Source organism: Euprymna scolopes, chromosome 5 (assembly GCF_053919585.1).
Source record: "Euprymna scolopes isolate OS-2025 chromosome 5, ASM5391958v1, whole genome shotgun sequence".
In the NCBI taxonomy this organism is placed as follows: Eukaryota; Metazoa; Mollusca; class Cephalopoda; order Sepiida; family Sepiolidae; genus Euprymna; species Euprymna scolopes.
The window spans coordinates 50,527,930-50,555,568 of record NC_136486.1 but is presented as its reverse complement, the minus strand read 5'-3'; the positions used below and the strand labels follow the sequence as shown (position 1 = coordinate 50,555,568).

Here is a 27,639-nt window from a genome sequence, read left to right as displayed (position 1 = left end):
AAACTACAATTTTAACATGGACATCATTTTTATAAAGTGTCTTGCAGGCGACGAATTTTCACTCTTTATGTACTGATCCAGCTTTTGAACCAGAAAAACCGATTTTTCTTTACGTAAACAACCAGAAGATGCGGAAGCGCTTATCCAATCAGAAGGCGAAAAAAAAAAAAAAAGAGACGACAAATTAAATTGTAAATTAATGGGTTCGAAATTCGAAAATTGAAATACTGAATTTCAAGTGGAACCTATTGTCATGTCGCAGGCATGAAAATATTTAAAAATTACGAAAAGCAATAAAGTAGAAAATTAATTATTGATGAAAAGAGTTTTTGAAGACAATTACCGAAAATTAAGTTTTGCTAAATTGGCCTAATTTTTCAGTTTTAAGAAAAACCTCCGTTTTTGTTACCATTAGAACTCTCCGTTTTTCTTTCTTTTTTTTTTTATTTTTGCACTTGTACAGTTTAATCAAGTCATAAAAAAATCGAAAAAAGATTATATAGTACGCATTCGTTTTGGACAGAAGATCTCTGAAAAAAATTTTCACTGAATTTGATCGAGTAGTCTTTTTTTTTTTTTTTTTTACAGCGGAAAACACGTTTTTATGACAGTGCGTTGAAGTCAGCCATCTTGGAATTTTTTGAACCCACCACGGGGAGATAACTCAACTAGCTTTGTTTCCTAAAAATCGAACCTTTTGCTCGGTATCACAACAAATTGTTTTTTCGCTGTAAAAAAAAAACTACTTGATGAAATTAAGGGAATTTCTTTTTTCCAGAGAACTGTGTTCCATAACGGATATGTACAATTTAAACTTTAATAATATAAAACTTTAATTAAACTTGGAAATACGATTTAAAAAATAGCGCGGCGGATCAGTAAGTGCATTAGCACCTAATTTTTTAATATGTTCAATTTTTCATTCATGTGATATGACAATTCAGTAGATACCATTAGTTTTACTTGAAATCCAATATTCAATATTTAAATATTCAAATTTTGCTATAATAACGAAGGACATTTTGTCATATACCTCGAAACATTTCATTGTTCCTATTTACAATGCCTCCCCACGAGACAGAGTTAGACAGCAGGGTTGTTTTTTTAACGTGGAGAAAAGGAACAATAATAAAAATTGTCTCAGTCGTGAAGGATTTCTCCTCCACTGACAGAGAACAAGAAATGGAAGTGCAGCAGCACTACACTGTTATCTTGTCCCGAAGACCAAATACATTACCTCCTCTTTTATTTTTTTTTTCTAGACGGTGATAGATGATTCGGTGTCCCCGACGAAACATCTTTCAACAGATATTATGCATACAATATGTAATATTATACTATTATTCATTTGGTGCTAATGCGCTTACTGATCCGCGCTATTTTTTTTTCAATTGTATTTCCAAGTTTAATTAAAGTTTTATGATGATTTTTTATTCAATTGTAAGCTTAAAGTACAGAATAGGTACAAAACACCCACCTCTCCCCATGTTAAGAATGTCTTTTTAAATAATAACGTTATTATTTCAGCACGGATCAATAAGTCCATGAGTACCATTTATTTTTATTAATATTCCATATGAAAATAAGTGGAGCAATGTTAACAATTCTAACTTTTATTTAATAAATGTGTAATATTTATTTCTTGTAACTGTTAACTTTCTTTTTCACGTGAAACGATCTTAAAAGTAAATAAACTTATTTTTGGTACTTCACAGGAAGTGGGCCCCTGCGTAAACGTTTTTTTTTTTTTTTATGACTGCTCCCTGAAATACGCAAAAAGTTTTCTTTGACTTTATTCGTGTATATTTCATGCACTTTTTTTTATATTTTATTTTTTATTTCGATGAGTAAAGCTTAGTCATACTTTTATTTCGTGCTTGTTTTTATTTTATTTTATGTTCATTTTATTATTATATTTTGTCCACTAAATATTTTTTTTTACATTTATTTTTTCGTACATATCCCAATAATACTTTTTGGCTTTTTTTTTTTTTTTTTTTTTTTTTTTTGCCTCAAATAGTATTTCAAAAAAGTTTTTGTGATTAAATAAACCAATGAAAACCTTTTGCGCATGCGCTTTCAGGGAGCATCAAAGTGTAGTATCTGTTCTTCAGATGATTGCTGCACTTCCATTTCTTGTTCTCTTTCGGTGGAGGATCAGTCCTTCACGACTGAGACAATTTTTTATTTTAGTACCTTTTCTCCACGTTAAAAAAACGACCCTGGTGTCTAACTCTGTCCCGTGGGGAGGCATAGTAAATAAGTACAATTTAATACTGATAAAACTGAATTATGAATTTAGGGAACAAACAAAGAAACATTAAACCTAAATATTTTTTGGCCTTCAGAACATGCTACACTTTACCTTTTCTGTTCTCGGTCAGTGGAGGAGAAATCTTTCAGGACTGAGATTATTTTTGTTCTTATCTAGAGTGCCCCTTATCCGGAAGCTGGATTTTGCCTACAAGATTATATGTTGAAATATTTAAATAACTATTACTTTAAATACAGAAATTATATTTAAAGTTTTGGGTTTCTGTTCTTCTATGTCCATTTTTTCCCATGTTTTTCATCAAAATATGTAGCGTATTAGTTGTCTCAGAGGCCAACATCAGTAATCGCTCACTAGCAGTAACGTGTGGTGTTCCCTGGAGACCAAGTGACAACAAGTCTCCCCAGATTTCCAGTGTTCTCCACCTCTTGACCACTTATGCAGATGATTGCATGTTATCGCAACAGCCATTGTCACTGATTTCTCGTTGGCATCGGCCATTGGTGTTTTCTGGGGTTTGGGTGACAAAATGCTTCCCCAAGGTACCAGATTTGAACTGCACACTTCCAGTGGAGATTTGGTTAGTACTCTCCCACTTCGGTTTTTCCATCCTCCCTGACCCTTCACACCTAGTTGGTGTGGCGCCAGTCAATGTCATCTACACCAGTTTTTATTATTATTACTATTATTATTATAAGGGTGCTTGTGTAGTGTATGCACATGTATTTTAAATAGTATTTCCAAGTTAAATTAAATTTTAGGTTTGTATTACTTGTACACATAGATTCGAAAAAGTTGTCAAAAAAGAAATATTTAGCAAATAAATGTAATCAAAGGTAAGATGTTACTTTTCTACCTAACTGGTATGTTTTTAGGGGTTTGTATTACTATACACAGATTCGAAAAAGTGGTCAAAAATAAATATATACCAAATAAATGTTATCAAAGGCAAGATAAGTTACTCTTCGTCCTATCTGGAAAGGTTTTTAGTGATTTTACTCACTTTAAAATGTGTAATTGCTTCGAAAATCATACAATGTTTATCGATATATTTTAAAAAGAAAAATGTCGGCATGCTCGCTTATTGAACTCGGTAATGTTTTCTGGCAGCTATGAAAACTCAGAAATTCAGCTAAATTTGAAAGTTAAATACATTAATTGTAAAAATCTCTTGAAAGATAAATATTAGTTTTCTGGAACTATTTCAAAGATAATTTAGATACTGAATTAAAAAAAACACCTCGCTTTTACAAAAAATATGCTTAATAATCTCTAAAAAGTGAGTTTAGTAACAGAAATCTGCTTTTGCTGGATTATAACAAGGTGTTATGCAAAATTTCTATGGATGTTCAAATTGTTAAAAATTCAACCTTATTTTAAAATTTATAGATAAATTGAAACATTATACTTTCTGTAATTTTGAAGATTATAAAAAATATTCATCGATTTTGATAATCTCATTTTGTTGAAATATAAAGGAAGTGCTTACTTAATTAGAATATTTATTTACTTTTTTACATGACTTGATTTATTCTTAAATGTGTGGTAATAACGATAAATTAAATTAATCTTTTTTAAATAATAGTAAAGGTGTATTTTGTGTGAAAAAGTCAATTAAATTCACTGATTATACTGACAATTTATTCATTAAAAAAAATTAGCGAAAACAATTATTTATGAAACAATTAAACAGAATATAGTGGGTGGGATGCAAGTCCATTTTATTCTTCAATAAAGTCTGTTAGTAATCATATTTTTTTATTATTTCTTTCTCAAGTTTTTCAATTTTATTTTTATTTTTAAGATTGTACAAAAATTCCGATGTTTCCGCTTGCATACAAAGAAACTATTATATTACTTTGGAAATTTTTATGAGAAGTGCTATTACATCACATGAAATACTTTTTGCAATTATATAATTTCTTTTGTGAAAATATCAAATAAACAATGCTTAATTAAATGATAATATTGTTAGTTCAAGAAATAAATTTTTATTCAAGTTATGTTGGTTTCATTAACACAGACTTTAGGGGGCTTTTTTTGTAATGTTCCTTAAATATTTTTTAAAAATTAAAAAAAATTTTTTAAATGTTTTTAATTAACATCTATGATGATTTATTTTTATAAAAATAAAAATAATTTCATGCATTTTTTGTTTACATTTTCACAAAGATTAAAAGAAATAATGGGTTCATTATATTCTGTGATTAATAAATACTTAAAACTTCATTAAAATTGGTTGATTTCCTGAATTTTAGTGAATTTTTAAGTGAAGGGAGTGGTCAAAATGTGTATATATTTTAATGATCGGTCATTAATTTTGCATGTACCTAGTAATTTATCATTTGTGAAACATTAAATTATTGTTTACACCAGAAAACTTACATTTCTGTCAAGTTTGTAGTTTCAAATAATTTGTTAAAAAATACAGGTTTTATTAAGGGTTTTCTTTTTCAGATTACTATTGATTAAATATTAAATGTTAAACTTAGGATGGTTAAACTCTTAAAAAGATTTGCTATTGATTAGTTATCAACTTCTTAAGTCATCAGAAAATATAGTTAGAATAGTTAATTCCTATTTCAGTTTTGTAAATTATTTAGAGTGAAATTCCAGTAATACTCCCAAAGAACTTATTTTTACTTAAACCATATTTTTGTATGATAAAATATATGTTCAAAAAATGTGTCTGATGTAGGTTGAATGATACAGAAGTTTAAAAAGAAAGATGTTGTACACTTTTTTTACTCCTACTTTCTTATCCATGTCTCATGGGCAATGCCAGATAACATTACTAGTTCATATATAGTTGCATTTCAGTCATTTTCTCGTACATATCAAAATGATTCCATTCATTCTTTCTATTCAAAATAAAAAAAAAAATAAAAAACGAGTCATCATTTAAAACCCACAGACAACTTGAGGATAAGGATTATTAAGTTTGACATTAGATAAAAAAAACAATGGCAGGATTAGTCACAATGGTTGTAACTAATCAGAAACGGACTTTTAAAAAGATAATTCAACACAAATTTGTTTACATTGAATTTGAAAATAGCTACGTTATAGTAAGTTGGGAAATAGATGGGTAGTTCTATGAAAAAACACTGCTCATAGAAGTTCAGCTTAATTCTAGATAAAAAGAGGGAGAAAGGGAATTTAATGACAGTGGATGTAGCTAGAATTTTTGTTGTCAATCTTTTTCAGTGGAGGGGGGGGGTAGATTGAAACCCAATCGAGCACCTGCCATAAAAATAACGATAGAATAGAGAAAGACTAACATCTTTTCTGTGAGAAAAAGGCTGTAGAAGAGGACAGTTGTATTAAATCAATTGTATTTTGAAGAACGTTTTGTTGAATAAGAAAAAATTTAGAAAGGAAACTCAAACAATTTTTTTAATTTTTAATTTTTATTTTTTTGTTAATTATTTTACTTGAATTGAAAAAAATAAAATCTTGTAGAGAGACATTACGGTGAGAAAGTTATTCAACATAATCACCGACAGCCATAAAAAACACATTATTTATTATCACTTTTGTATGTCGGCATTAAAATGCAGCAGTGACATGAATTAACTTCGTAAATGATTGATTTGTACTAAATGTTGTCAAATAGTTTTTGGATAGCTTTTATTGTGTAATAATAGGTTTGATGAAATTTGTTTTTACCAAATATTAATGGATACAAATCTTTTTTCTTGCCTTTATATTTTTCTTTTTCATGCTTCTAAAATCTGTGAAAGTTTGTTTCTTGTTGTTTTCCATATAATGAGATTTCTTAGATTATTCCACCTGAAAAAAAAGAGAAGACTGTCTAACGACACAGATAGATAACATAAAATAGATGCAAAAGAGGCTTATTATATATATATATATATATATATATATACATACACACACACACGTGCATACATCTATATATATATATATATATATACACACACACACACGTGCATACACCTATATATATAAACACATATATATATAAACACATATCTGCATATATATATATAAACACATATCTGCATATATATATATATATAAACATATCTGCATATATATATATAAACACATATCTGCATATATATATATATATATATATATATATAAACACATATCTGCATATATATATATATATAAACATATCTGCATATAAATATATATATATATAAACACATATCTGCATATATATATATATATATAAACACATATCTGCATATAAATATATATATATATATAAACACATATCTGCATATAAATATATATATATAAACACATATCTGCATATATATATATATATATATATAAACACATATCTGCATATATATATATATATAAACACATATCTGCATATATATATATATATATATATATATATATATATAAACACATATCTGCATATATATATATAAACACATATCTGCATATATATATATATATATATATATATATATATATATAAACACATATCTGCATATATATATATATATATATATATATATAAACATATCTGCATATATATATATATATATAAACACATATCTGCATATATATATATATATATATAAACACATATCTGCATATATATATATATATATATATATATATATGCATACATATGCAGATAAGAAATGGTAGTGAATGAGAAAATTGAAAAATATATATGAATGTGTAGATGAAGATAAAATAGGAACAGAATAAAGAAAGCAGTGGTGATAGACAGTAATATATAGATAGAATGAAAGACATTAAACACTAAAAAGATTTAACAAAGAAAAGACAAATATGAATTATTATTATTGTTATAAGAGCTGTGTATCCTCAATATGTGAGTATTGATGATCATTAGCTATATTACCCTGAGCATACTCAGTATTTGTTGATAGAACTCTGTGTGTCTGTATATATATATATATATATATATATATATATATAGGATGTTATTTGCATATATTTACGTACACATAAAATCATGTGAATAAATGCAGACCATAATTAGTCAACAATCAACAAAAAATCTTAAACTTGAGAATCACTGGATTAACCATGTTGAAAAAAAATCGCCCGATTCAATATCAAAAATAAAATAAATGTGCCTTCTCACAATACATATGAATGTGTCATTATTTTTACATCTTTCTTATATAGTTGCTAAAATCTAAAATTCACCCGTTTTCACATCATTCGTCTTTTAAGTAATTATATTTATTTCTTGATAATAATTATCTTCTCTCTTCACCGTCTCTTAATTATTTGCATCCTCCTGCTACTATTATTCACTGTTAGCCAGCAAAATAAGATTAAGAGATTTATAAATATACTATGCACCATAGCGATAGTTTTAGAAGTGAGAAATCTTTTATATAAAAAATCAGTTGGAATGCACAGAGGGTATGAGTTTTTGAATAGGAATATTAATCAATGTCTAATATATTTTCACTGTATAATATTACCCACAAATATATTGAGCTCTTACAAACATAATTGAGCCCCGTGTTTATTCATCCTAAACTTTATATTGTATTATATATAAATGATATAAAAATAAGAAAATCTATTTATTCAATTCAACTGCTTAAAACTAATATTTTTAATAAATATATGTACAGGATGTTTGAGACAAATTTGACAATAGTCCATGAGGTTATCAGGTGAATTGAGGGGCCAGATATTGAGATTTGTGAAGTTGAATTGTTTTGCCCAGAAGTGGGACATAGATCTGAGGACTGCTGTTTTGCAAACATCCTCTCCATCGAACAAGTGAGGAGTACATGTGGTGTAACTGGTTTTGAAAAGTACCAAAGCATCCCCAGCTACACTCGTGATTTGACTTTAAATTCTCTTGAATTTTTTCAGTGATTAGTTGGTTCTTGCATCTTTTGTATGAGTAGCAGAGATACTCAGTGTTTTGTTAGTTACCCCTCATGACAATCTTACCAAGTTCACCTTACCCTGATCTTTTTGCAGCCTATTCATTTTTTTTTTCTTCGTGAATTTCATTATGCAGACAATCAGAATACCTGTTTGCTAACCAGATTCCATATCTCATAGCACTGACCTGCAGTTTTTAATCTAGCAAAAAAAAAAAAAATCCTGATGACAATACTTTCCACTCAGTTTCCAACTCAAACATCAATAGTACAAACAGCTATCCATTGCACTGTATCACTATTAAATTGCTCAAATGGTTCTGAAATGTAATATTAGAAACAAATGTCATACAACCTGCATATAAAGCATCTACTTATGCATTTAGATCTAAAAATCAGCCTACAAGAAAATTAAAAAAAAAATACAAATCTACAATCCACTATTTTACTGATTAATCTTAGTTGAATATCCAGGAATATTGTATTTTAATTTTTCAATCACTTCCAATTTCATATTTGTTAAGTGATTGAAACATGTACAAGTTTTGAATAAAAACATTTAAAATTGACATTTCTAACAAACTCAAAACTACAGTAAAAAGAGTTTACTGCAATGCTCATTTCATTCCTGACTTAAGTGTTAGCCAGAACAATGATCTTTGTTTGCAGTTTTAAAAGTACACTTTTTTAGTTATATAGAAAACAAGTTAGAAGGAAAAAAAAAATTCCACCTTATCTTTATCCCCTTAATCTTTTCTTAAAGTAGTAAATATTCATTCTACATACATTTGATCAGTATTTCCAACTTTAGCAACCTAACTAATCTTTCAATCAGATGGATAGGAACATTTCCTTAATGAAATCTGCATATAATGGATACTTTGCTTTTTAGAAATTGTTTGCTATGATGTTATCAAGTCATTAAAAGAATAAAAAGTTAAATCAGGTGGAAATGATTCTAATGAGAATATTTTAATGTGATTAATAAATGGGTTATGAAAGTTTGAGTTGTTTTTAAATTACTAATCTCAATTTCTGAAACGAGTATCGATAAACCATTGTAAAATTTTTATTCAGTTGAAAATTTATTGAATAAATGCTCCAGAATCTTAAATTTCGACTGGCTAAAAGATTGTAACGAGAATTTAAAATAGAAATATTTTTACAAAATAAATGGGTGTACATAGAATCTATTTAGGTAAAAAAAAATATTCTAGACAATATTGGATAGATACAGTGAATTTATAAAGTTTACTATTTAAAAAAAAATTCAGATTATTGAACTATGGCTAGTTCAAAATTTTAAAGTTTTCCTTTAAATATTTGTTAAAAAAAAATATGTATTTGATAAGTACCCTTGATATGGTGCTCACTGAAAGTGATACACCTAGACTTGCATAATAAAAATTGATCAGTGTAATCAAGATCAGAAAACTTAATATTCATCAATTATTACAAAACAGCTATCATTTCTTGAAATGTTCAAAAGGTTTTCTATTTAAAAAAGAAAAAAAAAAAAAAAAAAAAGCAAAGTTCATGTTTTAGTTTAAGGTTTTCCAGGTAAGAAAATACAAACCAATCACACTGAAACTTAACATTACTATTCCATTTAAAAGCTTATTAGTGTTAAGTAACATTTAAGTGATGTCAGTGTAAATACAAGTGTTAAATAGGCGCTGCATCCCCTAAACTCATTACACCTTCAACTGCCACGCCCAGTTGTACAGGCTTATAATAATGCAAGTGCTGTAGATAGTAAAAAGAAAAAAAAAGAAAGAAATAACACAGGAACACACTTAATGCAAAGGATTTTCAGGTTTTATTTGGGTGGAAGCGCTCATGGGATTTGAATAACTTTAAATTATTTCCATTTTTTTTTTGTTTTTTTTTTTTAAACAGCTCCCAAACTCTGGATGTTATCCACCTCAGCAAACCACAGCCAAAGGGCATGACCCCCCCAAACACTGGGTACATGTTCACATACAATAATCCTGAGCACGTTGGACGAGTGTTGAACAGAATCTTGTCTTCATTTTTGTTCGGTTTTCATATAATTTTTTGCATATATAAACGTGAATTTTATTCAAGAATAATTACATGTTGATAAAAGTTTTATATGGTAATTTTTAAAAACTTTGAATATTAAAATGCATCTGTTTGGTTAATTTCATTTCTTTCTGATGTTGGCTAATGAAACGTTAGCAATTTAACAGTCACACAGATAACCAGTGCAGAATAACAAAAGCAGGGTTTTTCATTTTCATTTTTTTTTTTTTTTTTTTTTTTTTTAAATCTTAAGGGTCAAGTAAAGAAAAATAATATGCCCTAGAATAGTTGGAATATGGAAAAAATTCAGTTCCTTAATAGAATTGCTTTTTGTTTTCTTCCCAGTAGAACATTTAGTTCACTCTGTGGGAATAACCTTTTCCATCTTAATCTAGAAAACTAATTCTATTAGAATTAGACAACGTTTTTATCCAGTATTCAATAATGTAAAATTTCAGGTCTTCCCTGAGTAATCTAACTTTCCATTTGTTTTTTTAAATTACCATGTTTCATCCAGCCATGTTTGAATTTCTAACGTGCAAGTTAAGATTGCCACTTTTGTTGATGACATTTTCTGTTCAGAATGATTTATCTGAATCTTACAATTTACAAGAGTCCTTTCATGAAGTTAATGACTTTACAATATAGTTTAGATCTGCAAATGTATCCATCTATTTATTAAAAATAAAATTCATATTGTGCACTACAATTTAAATCATGAGGGAAAAATATAGTGTTGCAGTATTATAGTAGCAGTGATAAATTTTTTTAAGAAAAAAAAAAAAAGGGGGGGGTGATGTTTTGAGTGGCTGAAGGAAGTAGGGATATTCGAATGTGAAAGAATGTAAGAATAATTTTATTTAAAATATACACTGGAATGACTAAGATTATGAACATTTTATGATGCTTTTATCACTAATGAGGATCGCAGTGCAAAGTATTCTGCACTCTTGTGTAGGCCAATAGTTCAGTGGTTACACATTTTCTAAAATGCGTTTCCTTCAAGGAAACAAATTTTTCAGACAAAGGATGGAGAGGGTAGGGGAAGGTGGGTGGTATACATTCAATAGTATTCTTCATCTAGATACTTTCATTCATCAGGAGGACGGCAGCCTGTAGTTTTTAACCTTATCAGCATTAAGTTAAGAGCATTGATGGTTGGTCAGTAACATCCAAGTTAATCCATATAGAAATCTGGATCAAATGGATATTCCATTTTTATTACCAACATGGGATATAAATTAGATTTTATGAGTACACCAATGTACTCCTTTTGTACACTTATTAACTCCATACATAAACAAAATGAATACCAAGGAGCTGGGCAAGGTTGTGGCAACCAACAAGTTTTTTTGCAGACGATCCACCAAAGTTTCTATCAGCAATTTATATATTTAGTTTAACCTAGAAAAGTTTTCCTATTAAAAAAAACAAAACAAAAAAAAAACATTAAATCTCTAAAGTGATTCTTTGTCAATGTCTTGTTAAATTTACTGGTGCATTTATGATTCTGTGCAATATATAATTTCATGTGAATACAATATTAAGTTGCTGTTCTCTTAACCTAGTGTGAAGTGTGTATGTAGAAAGACAGGACAAAACATTACATGCATTCAAATTTGTTCAGTTTATAGGAATATGGAGATGAAACCTTGCTTAAGCAGATTTACCAAAATAAAATGTAATTTGCTATTAAGGTCATTACAAACTCGATTTCTGAAAACAACTCAGTTAATATATTAGTGGGTAAAATTAATTTGGGGGTGGGGTGATAGAATTTAAAAATGTACAAAAGGGAGGTTTTTTTTTTTTTTTTTTTTTTAAATTTTCAGAGTACAAATGGAGAAAACAAAAACAAAAAAAAATACAAAATGCCAGCAGCAGTGGCAAGTAAAAAATAAATGTGTAAAAAAAAAACTAAAGGAATAAAAATGAATGAAAATAATATTTATTTATTAAGACTACACAAATATAATTTTGAAAAGTTTTTGCCAACAGTGATGCCTCTGCTTAATTGTTACAAAAGGACGTGGCAGGCTGGTTTTCTCTCCTTGTAGGGGTGGGAGTATATCTGGGAGTTTGAGATGGACAGACAAGGGATGCAGACAGCCCTTTTTAAAAACACTCCAGGCACAGAACAAGAACAGCCAAAAAAGTTTGTCTTTATTCACTTTTATAATTTTGAAGGAAAGGAATGGGTTTGATTAAAGAAGGGGCAGTGGAGAATTAGGATTTCAAATTCTTACCTTTCAGTAAAAGGTAAATAAATTTAGGGTCCTAAAGAGTGGGATATGGGTTGGGGAGAAGAAACAATTTAAAGATGTGTAGCCATTTCATCAGAGCTCCACATTTTTTAGACTGGAATGAAATTAGTGGAACCATTTTGTTTTTTAATACTCTTTAATGAAGTTTTCTTTGAACCTTTTTGTTAAGAAAAAATAAAAATAAAAACAGCTGAGAATTGATATATGAAAGTATAGAAGACATGGGCAGAATCCTACATTTCAATACAGGAATATTGTTTATAGATTTTTATATTTTTTTTAATGACCAACATTTGTTTGGTATAATATATATTTTGTAAAAAGAAACTTGATAGATATATGTATATAATTTGTTTTAATATATATTTATATATGCATTATTGAATTTGTATAATTAATATATATTTACACACAATATATATTTATACACTATGAATTAAACCTTTCAATATTTCAGCAGACGCTCAGACTACAATCCCAATTGTAGAAAAAACTCAAGCCTCAGTGAGGATCTCAATGTGAAAGAATAAGCAGACAATTTGTGTGCTAATATATACCAATATATATGTATATAATATCAACATTATATATTTAACATTCATTCACTCACTCATACACACATTGATGCATGTGGCTTATCTTCCACTTAAAACATGGAGTGCTTTTGTAATTGCATTTTTTAATACTTAAATGGCAACAGCAGTGCAATGCCTATATTTGGGAAGAGCCAGCTTTTCATTTCATAATTCATGTTTTTAATTAAATTAATCCATAAAGAGAATTAAATCTTAAATTTTTCATAAAACATTAAAAACAATTTAAATAAAATAAAAGATAAAATTAACTTTAATAAAATTTAACGACATTACAAGGAGGGAAATTTAGAATAAAAAGAATTTGATTTTTTTTCAATTCCAGACACAAGAGTATCTGAACATTATGGATATTTAAATAAAAAAATATGAAACGGGAGCAAGGGTTGGGATAGGTATATCGACATTTTCTCAATGATCAATTTATAATTACCCCCCCTCCCCAAAAGATACAAAAAATTAAAATGTCTGGATATATTTTGTACCAGCAAAAATAAGTTTTTGCAGTTCAAATTCAGAGTGACCAAGTTAATACTCATAAAGAGCTGTGGACAATATGCAATTAGGCAGATTCATCTCAGTGTGATAGTTGGGAGTGCTGGGATTGAGCCAAACCTGGGATAATTGCAAGTAAATGTCAAATATTTACAATATAAAACTATCACTAAAATGCTGACAAAAACTGTGGCACCTTATACTTTGTTCAAAAGTTGTTAATTTCTAAGTGCCTACTGTTAATCTTAGACTCTACTTTTTTTTTTTTTTTAAACTTTCAGATTTAAACGACTATATTTAATTTTAAAATAAAATATCCAACAGAAGTTATAAATGCAAGTTAACAGTTATTAGAAACTAAAACTCCCTGAAATTCCATTTGTTTTAATGTTTTCAGAGTTATTACCCATTGAATAGCTTTGTAGTACTTTATCAAGGACCATACTTAGTTTTTAAATGTTAGTGTTTAACAGGTGCCATGTTCGTATTTCTTGTAAAAATCTCCAGATAGGCAAAGGATTAGAATATTCTTAGAAATTTGACATGGATTGGCAAGTGGGGGTGGGGAGGAAAACCCAGTATTGGTCATTTGGTCAATACAGTTAATATGTACCTCCTTCAATATTGTAGATTTTGCAAGTACATTTGTACTAACTATACTGAGGGATATGGTGTGAAAGACTAGCTGAAGGCCAAGATGGGCAACTAGTTTTTTATCCCAACACAAGCTATTAGGCAAGATTAAAAAAATGTTATATATAATTAGATGAGCTATAACACCAGCCCTTGTTATGTACATGCCAATTCATTAAAGAAAAAAGTATATAAAATTCAAATTAGAGGGAATCAGGGGAGGGGAGTGGCCACTTAAAAACGCGTGTGCATTTATATCACAGTTATGAAAAAACACCTGGCCAAATGTAGTGGAACCATGTCTGACAAATGAAGTAAAAAATAATGGGCAGTTAGAAGCTTAATTTAGATTTTGGAAAAATTTTAAATCTTAAAATTTATCATGTAACCTCACAGTAAAGTGTCAGTTACTTGGAACTGAGATGTAAGGGAAATATGTGGTGAAAAATACTCAGAGGCCTGCCATTTTAAGGAATAAAAGTGAGAAATTAAAAGTGCCAATTTGGAATCCATTTTTATCAAATTTATAGCCTTATATTTAAATGCCCATCAACCAAATCCAACTACAAATCAGAAACAAGTCATTTCTAGAATTGAAAGGAGTGCTTGATCAACACTAAAGCATACAAAAGTTCCAATTAATCAGGCAAGCTGATGTCAAAAGAGGTGAGTATTTAATATTTGGGTTGGGCCAGATGTTAGGTGGGTATTAGACTCACTTAGCCAATGAACTGGTATTTATTGAAGCCGGTACAGAATATATTTTTCTGTCATATGAACTCTGCCATTTGTAACGGCCATCAGTTTTGCATAGCTATTAGCAAGGAAAGAGCTTATGTATGTATGTATATACAAATTGAAAATAGAAACAAACATAGATACAAGCAAACATAAGCTCTACCAATACGTTTTTTCTAGGGGTCACAGTCAAACAAGATTTGAGATTTTTAGATCTTGGAGAAGGGAAATATCTAATTTAAGTTTTCAAGTCTTTCATAAAATGTTTTTTTTCTTCAAAGAAAGAAAAAAAGCAAATTCCTAGCACACATTGAGATTTAAAAAATAAAAATCAAAGGAAAAGGAAAGAAAGGAAAGAAAATAAGATGTCTGATCACTTGTCAGACGAGTGTTCCTGCCTTCATGGGTTTGATAGCTGACCTTAGTCAAAAAATAGAAAAAAGATGAGGTAAATGCAGCAACAGACTAAGTTCCTGGGAAGCTGGTATGCATGGATTAGAAGAAAAGTGAACAGTGTAGAAGGGCAGTGGTCAGAGGTTTGTTTATGTGTGAGTGTGTGTGTTCAGTTGGAGTGAAGGTCAGAATACAAAAGCATACTGACGACATACAAGTAAGGGGGACAGTTTGGGTGGATATGAGAAGGCAATAGAGGAAGTTCAAGTGATAAAGCATTCTCAATACAGAGATCATTCGTCAAAGCAAGGCAAAGTAGAGTTGATCAGCACAGTACCAAAAGACATTCTAAAGACAAGATGCCCAGGGCTATTACCAAAATAATTGTAAGTCATACTTCACATACCTGGTGTATAACTAAAGACACCTTCATAGATAAACATTAAGAGCAATTTACAAATTGTATACTTCCAACAAATGTGAAAGTTTAATCAACCAAAATATAGCTTATTTAAAATCTTTATAACTAGAACAAAACTGAAAGACTTCATGGCTTAAGCCACTGACAGATCAATATTTGTTTAAAAGTATATGCAGTTGTATTTAAATATGCAAGACCACATGAGCATGTAAGTACATTATTCTGATCATACAAGTTAACAGGTTTAGCAAGGCCTATAAAATATAGAATTAGGTGAAGTTGCACTACAGAAATATGCAGGATTATCATACAAGTGACAAGCAGCATAGACAACTAAAGTATAAAAATATTTTTCTTTTAAGTAGGGGTTATATATTTTCTCTATAAAATTGAGTGGTTGTAATTTACATTTTTATCTTAATATTTTGAGCATAAACCAAAAAAGAAAAAGTAAAACTCAAAATACAATGCTTATTAATATTTCCCTGATATAGCTTTTGCAGCTTCTATTTGTTTTTCTTTGGATATATTTTATCAGCTTTAAATATTCCTGATAAGATTTTCAGCTGCCAGCATTGTTAAACATTTTAAGCATTTAAATATTTACATTAATTCAAAGTTTAATGGTAGTTTATTGGATTTTGAAGATATTTCAAATATGTACAGAAATAATAAAAAAAAAAGAATTACTAAAACAGTATCATCTATTATATGGATATACCAATAGGATCATTTCAATAATTTTAACTTTGATAAAGTCTATCAAAATTTAAAATAAAAATATTTACTATGCTAATCATCAGCTTAAACAAGTTGAAAACTGAGAACTTGTACTAATTTATTGTCAAAATGTAAGAAATTATATATTATAAAATTTATACCTGTAAAATTAATACACTGCCTTATTTAGAGGCATGTTTTTATAACAGTGTAAATTCTAAAGATTCAGCCTCCAATTTGCGAGAATTTTTTATATGGATTTAAGATGTACATTTAATTGAAACCTAATAATGCTAATGTAATCGAGTTTAAAACTTAAGGCCCTTAATGATGTCAGTCATTAGGTGGTAATGTTAAATCCAGTACCGCTGGAAGTGAGAATAGGAAAGGCAAGTTCGATCAAACTGACCATTGCATTTGGTTCGAGCAAAAGGAGAATGGTGCACAAGTATTGGTGAATGATTTAAAGGAGATACCAGTTTAGATTAAATAAAAAGCCAATCTGAAGTAAATAGGTCTACTTTAAGTTTTAGCTTCAGAATAAAAAAAACTGGTCTGTATTGCATAGAACATTAATAAGGTCTATTTAATAAAAATTTTTATTGGCAAGGAAAATAGAAAGTCGTTGCATTACAGATTAATCTGAGAAAAGTGTCTTTGTTGAATGTGATTTATTCCAAGTGGAAGAAATCCCAGTTGTTGATAGTTGTTAGTTACCTATCAAACTGCTAGTAAAAAAAAAAAAAATTAAAAAAAAAAATCAGCATTTAGTGATAATTCACACAGCAGTGTAGTTAGGAACTCATATGATCTATAGACAGGTGAAGATCACACCTTGAAATGAACTTTAAAAAGGTGGGGAACACCCAACCATTGACAAGTGCCAAAATATACTTTAATATATAAAAAGCCAACAATATGCATGTTAATTTTATTTAAATCTCTAGATTAAAAAATAAAATTTAATGAGAAGTTTTCACTTTTTCCAACCAGGCTTTAACTAATTGCCTCAGTTTGAAATTAAATTTAGAGAAAATATAAGAGCAGGAGAAGCAAGGCAATCTGATTTGAGGAAAAAAAAACAAAACAAAAACTAGAACATTTGAGAAAAAAAATGAAGTGACTGGAAAGTGAACATGCAGGTAGAGCATAGATGTGTATTGGTTTAAAAGATGGAGAAAAATAAGTTAAGATGCGGGTCAGACAGTGACAAGGCATGGACGAGAGATTTGTTGCTGCAAATGCCTTGAAGAATGGAGATGAAGGAATAAGGTGGATGGGTGAGGAGAAGTGAATAGAGATGGGGAAATTTCTTTCACAAGATGAAAGGGCGGGGCAATAGAGAAAAATGAATAGGAAATTATACACCATGCACACGGGATCCTTTCATAAAAGACGACCTTTGGATATCGTGCCGAAGATCAAAAATTATTGCATAAGAACAGCCAGTGTTAAACTTAGAACATTTTTATTTAAAGACAAAAATAAAACCCTTTTACAATTTCTGACTCCGGAAATATATTTTAGTATCTTGCCCCGATACTTTGAATGGCCTTCAAAATAAAAATATCTTAGTATTTGTAATTTTTTTTGCAGCTTTTTCTTCAATTTTGGTAGATTTTTTAAAATTTTTTTGACAATGTTTACGTTTGTTTTTTTGTTTTATTTTTATTATTTTTTTTTTATATTTTTCACTTATTCTACATATACACAGACAGCTCGTAAATATTATTAAAATAGAAAATGCTACTCTCTAGTTGTGCAACAAATTCGTCAGATACTATTTATACAAATATATGTTAGAAAGCATAAACTTGCTTTGTTTATTTTATATTTTTGTGGATTTTTTATTTTTATATTTTTTCTCATCACAATCATCTGCCTCTTCTTGGCTTTTAATAGAATAAAATAAAGGCTATTTTTTATGTGGACTATAAAATATGCATTTAGCTGGGTTAAAATAGAATTTAAAAACAAAATCTCATCCGCACATCTCATTCAGAAAAACATTTGAAAATTAAAATTTTAAACTGAAGTGGGATTCATTTTTCATTTAAGAAAATGAAACCATCATACTCTCGCAGCAAATTAAGTTAATTTTTTATTTTTATTTTTTTTATTTTTTATTTTTATTATTTTTTTTTTACTCAAGATAAACCCAGCCCTGTCGTCTGACATTTTAAATTATAAACTATATGAATATGAGATTACACTTAAATGATAGGATAATACTCATTTTGAGTTAATAATACTTTCCATTTAAGTATATTCTCTTTCCTTCCACTAGATGTATTTAATATATATTTTTTTTAATTTTATTTCATATATATTTCTTTTTTACACTTAATATGCATGGATGTCTATAATCTCATGAATAAAGGGAAGAATGAGTATCTTTCAGATAGATATATCTTTTTGTAATATATATATATATATATAATATGTTAAGAAAATATGCGAATTGCCTGAGTTGGGATTTGTTGACAGACCGGACAGAGTCGTTCCACAGCTGGCTTCTCAACTATAAGATTGGCACACTCCATACAGAATAGATTGTGACCACATGGTACGAGAGCTGCAACTACCTCACTTTCTGAGCACACTAGGCAGTGACGCCTGGGACGGCTACCAACACCGCCACCACCCGGAGGAGAATCCGGGCAGGAGCTGGTGATGGTGGTGACAGTCGTAGAGGTAGTAGCATAATTGTTGGTACATGTTGGTAAAGGTCCGAAAGATGTTGACACGCCAGCAAGGCTACCGGTCAAAGGGTCACTCCGTATGCGTCTAAGCATCGGATGGTGGTCCAAGCTGTTACTACTGCCACCCAGTGTGGTAGCTGTCAAGCTCCCAGTACCTGAACCATTTGCCATGGCTGAAGCAGACTCGAGGGTGGGCGAAAGACGCGGTGTGGTGTTATTACCACCAAGGCTGCTCCTTCGTAGTGGTAGAACGTTCGTTACAGACGAACAGGAAGTGGTATTCGTACTTGTAGGATTGTTACCGGTAGAAGTGAACACTGAGACGAGTGATGTCCCTCGGCCTGGAGCTGTGGTGTCATTCAATTCTGGCCAGAGCCCCGCTGGAGATGGAACAGGGTCAAAAGACGGTGAGCTAATTCCTTCATCGTTGTCATAAATATTAAAACTGTTAAAGGCGTTAAATCCATTTGTCAGTGGGTTATATGTATCGGTCAGTTTGGAAGTAGTGGAAGTGACAGGTGGAAAGTTAAAGATTGTGGGCTCCTGATTACGCCGTGAAAGCAGGTTCCCATTCAATGCTGAGCTTGTATAGGTAGAAAATGCCGACGTTGAACTTGCAGTTTTAGAATAGACAGATCCAATATCAGAGCCCAACTCATGAAACCCTGAATCCACACCATTGGTATGAAAGTCATTTTCATCCTGTGCATGATGAGATTCAATAATTCCGCCTGTACGCATTGCAATATGACTTTCGATCTCTTGGCGTGCTTTCTCTACATTTTCAGGTAGTCCAGTGACTTCAAATACAGGTTCTTTGTCCCGACTAGGAGTTACTATGTAAGTGTGTGTTTGTTGTTGTATTCTTTTAATAGTTGCACCTTTAGGGCCAACCACAAGGCCTACAACTCTGTAAGGAACCCGTACTTGAATAGTCACCTGGCCAGGAGTATTAGGGCTAGGGGGACCAGGAGTTAAGTTGGAACTTGTTCCAGACACACCAGAAGCACTGTTGTTCCTTCTAGATGCCCGAATTTGACTGAAATGATCTGCTGCTGATAGGATCTCTCGTTTTGCAGCTGCAACATCTTCCTTACGACCAGTCACCACAAATACTGGCTCCTCTCCCCTAACTGGGGTTTTAATATATGTATTTGTTTTTGCTCGTAGTGCTTTGATCTTGCAGCCTGAAAAAGAAGTTGATAAAAATAAGTTTAGTCATTTAAGAGAAAATCGCTTTAGAATTTTTAAACATTAAAATAATTATATAAAATTTTTCCTCCAAAGCTTTTTCCTATTTTTTTTTTCTTACAAAATGAGAAATACCTCACCTCTGCAATTTAGTTATGTTTAAAAAATAACTGAGATAATTTATAATTGAAATCACCAGTTAGGTACTTAACTACCCTCTCACTGTTAATTTAAGCACTTAATGCCTGCATATAAAATGTAAATTTTAAAGCCATCTAATTCACATGTTCATATATTTGATGGCAAAAGTATTTATATAAAAGTCATGCAAGAACATGTAAATGTCATAGTTAATGAATTTTTGAAGGAAATAAGTGGTGATCCAACAGCTCAGATACATCTAGTGTGGTGTGTGTGTACACACACATACATACTAATCTTAAACAGTTAATGCAAAATTTTTTTAGTCAATTAGATTTTTCAGCTGAACACCAACATCTTTTACATTGTAGAAAATATTCAAGTGTTCACAAATTTGACTTTTTGGAAATATTAGCAATATTGTAATAAAAATTAAAAGTGCATCTCTTCTACAATTTTTGCTGAATACAATTCAAAACCACTTTGAGATTCTACAATGGTCTTTGGGTTGGATCCGAAGATGGAGCACACTGCTTTCATGTAAAGCGGTGTGATCCTAGCAATCAGCTCATCCTTAATGTTGCTGGTACTATGGTTGGCATTTTTCAACTGATCCACAGTTCTTTGGCTTGCAATCAGCCAATTTATTTTATGCTGTGATTGAAGTAATGGAAGTTATCAAACAAGTGGGTTATGCCTGTGGCACCTAGCATTTAACTATATAGCCATTGATAGAAATGCCTAAAAATTACCTTGATAATTGAGCCACCTGATCTGTGCTTTGTGAAGAGTTTTGAAATGAATTAGAGCAGTTATTTCTAAATTTAATTGATGTTTCACCATGAGGAGTTTCTTGGCTTTTGTATAGTGGTTCTTTTTAGGCTTTGGCAAGAATTGGTCCTTGCAACTCTTGTATAAGACATAGCAAAAACCTTGTTCAGCACATTCTTCAATGCACTGACACATCAAGGGTTGCATTGCCTTGATCTTGCCATATCTTTTTGTAGCTTAATAGCTTATCTGTGGACAATCAGAATACTTTCTTTGAGCTTTCCTGCTAACTGCTTCTTCCACATCTTCAGTTCTCTAGCTTACATATCGCAGCTTTCAAGGAACACTGTGCTGAAGCTAAGTTTTAATATTCTGGTATTTTCCAGTCTTCCATGGTCCCACCTTTCAAATTCACCAATAATATCCAGAAACAACTATGCATTGCACTTTGCTTCTATTAAATGCCGAAAATGGATTCCAAAATAAAACCTCAAATACTTGTCAAATTTGTATATTGCACAATGCATTTATGTATAAAAAGCTAAAACATCTGACTAGATTTTAACTTATGATACTGAATGTGACATGTTCAATAGTACTACATTCTAGTTGACAATTCTTTGAATCTCTCCAATAGTGTTTGCAAGATTAATCGCACTAATTTGCACCTTTTTACTTGTTTCCATATTTGTTTTGTCACTGCAAATAAATAATTTTGAAATGACTGGAAACTGGCTATTAATAGATTTCAAACTGAATATTTTAATACTAGAAACAATTTTAGTCATTTTTAATGTTAGTGAAATGGCACCAAATGTTTGAGAGGAAGTTTATTTCAGTAAGCAACTTTCAGGGTTGTATTAAACAGCCAAGTTTACAAACAGTTTTTGTAAAGTAGCAAGATATTCTAAATACTAGAATAAAGTTTTAGATTTCTAATTCAGTCTTAGAAACATATTAGTCAAATGCTGATGTTATTGAAGTATTGAAATTAAGAATGGTGACAGGAAAACTAAACCATTTCCAACTGTCAGTTCAAGAGTTATCAAAACGGCTTAATCAAATGCAAGTAAAATCGAGGAAGAAATGTTAGCACATGCAGAAGTTTAATTTCATAAATTATACTAAATAGAGTATAGGTTTTTTTTGGGTTTTTTTTTTACATCTTATTTGCACAGAATATTCCTTGATTTGAGGATGTGAGTTTTAAAAATTATCCTAATTAACCCTTAAATTAGCCATCTCCAAGTTTCAGTTGATTTACCCTTTCATGTTTAATCCTTTCATCTCCACTATAGTTTCCATGTTAACAGTAAAATGTAAAACTAAAGCAAATTAGAAAAGTCCATTACAAATGATAGGAAATTATAAGCATTAGTAACTTATAGTTGGAAAGAAAATTTAAGTATAGCCAAAAAAAAAAAAAAAAAAAAAAAAAAAAAAAAAAAACTTTGGAAACTACCTGATCCAAACAATCTTACTAGTGCTAACAGTCCTAAAAGTTTGGAAGAGGAAGGTTGCAAAACTAAAAAACCTTGCATGCATAACTATTTGTTAGTCTCATATCTAACTTAAACTAAGCAAAAAGTTCTGGTAATAGTAGACTGCATAGAATGTATAGATGTAACAAATGAGAACTATTTGAATTGCACTCTAACATTTCTGTACAAAACAGCATTTTAGTTTGCATTAGTTAATGTAAACAACGTTCAAGAGTAACATTTCAGAAGTAGCATTTTAATTGCATTAAAAATTAAAGACATGAGAATGCTCACCAGTACAAAATTAACGAGATGAACTTAATGCCAGGGTTCCAACTACAGAATATAGAAAATCTATATTATAAAAATGGATCTTACTTGCATCTTGTTCAAGGTCAGACGATTCCATCTTTTAAAAAGGATGACAGGCTAGTTATATATGTATAATATAGATGGGGTTTTGTTCAGGTGTGTCAGAAACTGAAAAATATTGAATTCGACCCCCTGTTTTTCCAAGCTTATAACTACTAAAAATAATTCAAACCCTAATTTTTTTTTTCCATTAAAGAAACAAGGACCAAGGTTTCATTTTAAAAAAATGAACAAACATGGTTTAAAAAGATTTTAAACTTCTGACTTTACAGGCAAATTTCTAAAAAAAAAAAAAAAAAAAAAAACTTAAATTTGAATATATTTATTGATCTTTATCTTCAATTTGTGATTGATACAACTTTGGTGAGTAAATTATTTTTTAATAGACATTTCAAAATGGGGGGGGCGTGAATTTAAAAACGTTTACCTAAATTACATTCAGTTTATTGGAAAGAGCATAAAATTTCACATTGACCCTGAAAATATCGTAAAAATAGAATCAATAGAAGAATCGATTTTTAAAGTTTAAAAATTGAAAAATACTGAACTCATAAAATTCAATTTCATTACTGTTTAAAAAATATTTCTATTACTTTTTATACAACTTTAATAGTTTATTTTGGAAGTATAATTCATAAAGAAAATAAACAACCCACTTTTAAAAGAAATGAGTTTTATATTTTATCCGCAGTTTCTTGTTAGGGGTGTCAAAAATTCCTACAAAAATTCTGATACACCTAGTGGTTCAGAGAGGGTGGAGAATTGTTTCACTTTTGATTCTAGCTGATGGCACCAAAGTCTTTAAATTTTGATCTCACTATTAGGTTCAATTGATAGAGAATTGTCTAATACAATCTGTATGAATTAAAATATACAGGGTGTCCACAAAGTCTGGCTACATAATGTAGCCAGACTTTGTGGACACCCTGTATTTAAGCGATCTTATGACCAGGCAGCCTGCTAGTAAGAGTAAAGTAAACTTTCAGAAAGGTAACTTAAGACAATTGAGAATAACTAAAAAACTTATCTAAAATTTTCATAAAACTAATTTTTTAAATTCATTATGAATATTTAGAAAAGTATCAAATAGACCAGTTTAAAAATAAAATTTAGAGGACATGTTTATGGTAATGTTCTAGCTGTACATGAAACTATTTGGTTATGGAAAATCTGAATCTTTTGTAATGTAGAATTAAATCAGATTTAGGTAAACAAAATCTTTGAAAAAAGATTTTTAGTTAAAACCCATAGCATTTATATTTTAAACTTTAAAATACAAAGATAATCCCTTTGCCATGTAAACAGCTTCAATGCTTTGTAGTAGGAAACAAAGTAGAGCATCAGAGTTCAAGAACGGTAACTACTTTCAACCAGCTGTAGGTTTTATTAATGCAGCAGGATTGAGGATGAGGCTGTTGTAGCATAAGTCAGCATGCCAGCCTTCTACAGGGAACTTAGAAAGCCGTAAAATTAAGCACTTTGAAATGTGTACATGTTGAACATGAGATAAAACCATGTATAAAAAGTAATTTCTTTAATCTAACCATAAATTACAAGAGATACAATTTTACTTAAACCAATTGCATAAGAGATGTGAAAATGCAAAAAAATATATGAAATAACAATTGTAATTTCATTTGTCTGCTACTAAAACTACAATGTTTAATCAGTTTGAAATTTTTTTATTGCTGAAAGCTTTGTATTTTAGAAATACAAATTAAACTTCTAAAAATCTTTCAACCTGTCAAGTTTTATTAAATTCCGACTGAACATCAATTTAGTTTAAATGTTTTTGAAATATCTTTACAAAGTTAGGCATGTTTATTTGTACAGGATACACTCCTACACAATTTTAGAACAGTTGCTAGATATGTGGATTTTACTTGTGAAAATCAAGATGTATCCAATTTGTGAAATTTTAAGTATTAGAAATACAGTGTTTTGGGAATATTTTTTCAGGAGGCATATGAGCACCATCTATTTAAACATTCCAAACATCAGATTTATTGAATTTGATCCATAATCATGTCCATATTATGATTTCTTAAATCTCAATTTAGGATAAAGACTCCTTAAACTTAAGTCTTTAATCTAAAAATCATGTAATGACTTGATCAAAATTAAAATAAGAGTTCTAGACATAAGACTTAGTGATATCTCTCGGTAGAGGGATATAAATGGTACACTTTTGAGGGAGGGGGGTAATTTTACCCATTCTGGAACTAGTACTTATAGGTAGTAATACTATACATTAAGACATGTAGAGGTTTACTACTCCTAAAATGTATACTAAAATTGCCCACAGAATCAATGCTCGTTAAAGGTATTGCTCGTTTGATGGTTCAATCCTTATTGTACGAATCCTAGCTAATAGGATCTATGTATTAAAGATTTCAATTCAAAATGGATGCATCTGAAGTCCATAGGTTACATCAGCCAAAAAACAATTTAAACTAGTAATTGAAAGATTTTATAAAAAGAATCACTAATAGTAAATACTGAAGTGTATAAAAGTTTGAGTATATAACTAATATTGAAATTCATTAACAGTATTTTAAATTTATTTACATTTGTTTGCATAATAACATTAAATAAACTTCACCATGTGGACCAAGTTAACTTAAATCAACTGTTACCTACAAACATGAGCATCAAAATGATAGATACAAATAGTCATTAAATGTATATATGCTTCAGTGCTCAATATACGAGTAGTACTACATAGCAAAATATACTAAGTAACCTTCACAGAAATGTAGGCGTTTTTTCCCTTGTGTGATAACAAGTGGAGGTAACTATCAGTGACCTCAAGTATCTGCTGAAGAGAAACTAAGTTTAACAGTAAAATCCAAATCTTATCTTAAAGGTAGATCATAAGTATTTTCAATCATTTCATTTAGGTTGTGCTTAAATATCAAGTATTGCACTTAATTTCTATAATTGAAATATACATTGTTATATGGATATACTTACATAATTAGTTCACTTTAAAACCAATACTAAACCAATAAACTATGACCATTTGTGAAATGAGTGAGAAACTATCTGCAAGTTCACATTTAGAAATCTTTAGGGGACTAGACAAAATATGCATACATCATTTAGAATTTATAGACAGGAGACATTAAAGTGGTAAAATTTAGCAGTTTAGTTTGGTCAAAAAATTAAGTTTATATTAAAAATTTCCATCTTTCATTTGTTTGAGATTCGAGTTTGCCTTTAGCAGGATTTAAGTTATTGAACCAAATTAAAGAACTATTGTCAGTCACTTCATAAAATTGGATGTAAATAGCATCTTAGACTTTCAATCTTAGAATGAGGATTTGATAATTTTAAAGCCAGAAATAACTGAAGATTTAAATGCTAAATTTTCAAAGAATCACAAAGTGATAGTGTTTACTGAAGATTATTATCCATTGATGAAACTAAAATTTTAAGCATTTTCCATAAAAGAAAATTTTAGAAAAAGGTTTAGAACAGGTTCTAAACCGGGATCCACAGATCCTAGGGGTGTACAGAACATTTGAGGGCCCACAATATTTTTGTGGTCCAGGAATAAAACCAACTAATTATTTTTATTAAATTATCGTAGTTTTGGTTTGAATGTCTACTTCAGCTTTTCAAACTAATTTGAATGCATTTTCTAGATTTCAAAAAATAAAATTGCCCTGAAAGCAATAAAAGTGATATTTATTTTCCTATTGTCTGACCTTCACCTTCCCATACTGGCCAATAGTTATGAGGGGGTCCAAGGGTAAAAGGTTGAGGACCACTGGTTTAGAGTATACAGTTAATAGGCAACTCAAAATTGCATCAAGTGTAAATGAAAAATAAGCAATTTATTCACCTGTAGAGTTAATTGAAATCCAGTCATGTAATATTGAATCTTAAAATTCAGTTTGCATTTCAATGAGGGGCGTGCAATAAGTAATGCCCCTGACCCACTTCCAGTTGTCTGATCTAGCTGAAATTTTGCATGTGCAAAGATTTATACGTCTATGGGTTATGTGCCAAATTACAGCTCTGAACTAATTGTAGTTTCTGTTTTAAAGGTGTTTGATCCGAGTCAGGTGTGAAATAGAGCCTGTTGAATGTCGAGCAGTGATCCTGTTTTTGTATTTGAAAGGACGCACACCACAGGAGACTTGAAATGAAACTTTTGGTGATAATGCCCCATCATATGACCTTGTAAAACGCTGGCATTGTGAATTCAAACATGGCCGAAAGTTTGTGGAAACAGCTCCCAGACCTGGTCGCCCTCTTCTGCCATTGAGGCATCTATCCGTCAAGTTGAGGCTGCCATTTTGGAAGATCGGCGCATTACTATTTGCCAAATAGCCCAAAATATCAAGATTAGTACAGGGTCTGTGGAAACTATCATTCATGACCATTTGCATATGCATAAGGTATCTGCCAGATGGATTCCCAGGTTGCTCACACCATTCCAGAAGTGAGAACGTGTCACGTGCTCGAGGATGAATTTGGAGATGTGTAAAGAAGAGTCAAAGTTTTTCAAAAAACTGATTACACAGGATG

At 30.1% G+C, this 27,639-nt stretch overlaps 1 protein-coding gene across 2 annotated transcripts in view; it reads right to left on the bottom strand.

Moving 5' to 3' along the window:
- Positions 1 to 424: 424 nt before the first annotated feature.
- The window catches only part of LOC145276807 (RNA-binding protein MEX3B-like), a 46,213-nt gene continuing 18,998 nt past the window's right edge, over positions 425 to 27,639 (bottom strand). Inside the window, exons 2-3 of one of the 2 annotated variants that reach the window (XM_080128125.1) lie at positions 18,911 to 20,334; positions 425 to 6,064 (exon numbers count right to left, since the gene is read on the bottom strand). In XM_080128125.1, the coding sequence (XP_079984251.1) occupies positions 6,056 to 6,064; positions 18,911 to 20,334 (1,433 nt within the window). In that variant the 3' untranslated portion in view covers positions 425 to 6,055. Of the gene's footprint in view, positions 6,065 to 12,120; positions 20,335 to 27,639 lie in introns of those variants that run through there. The other variant, XM_080128124.1, reaches the window with a different exon arrangement.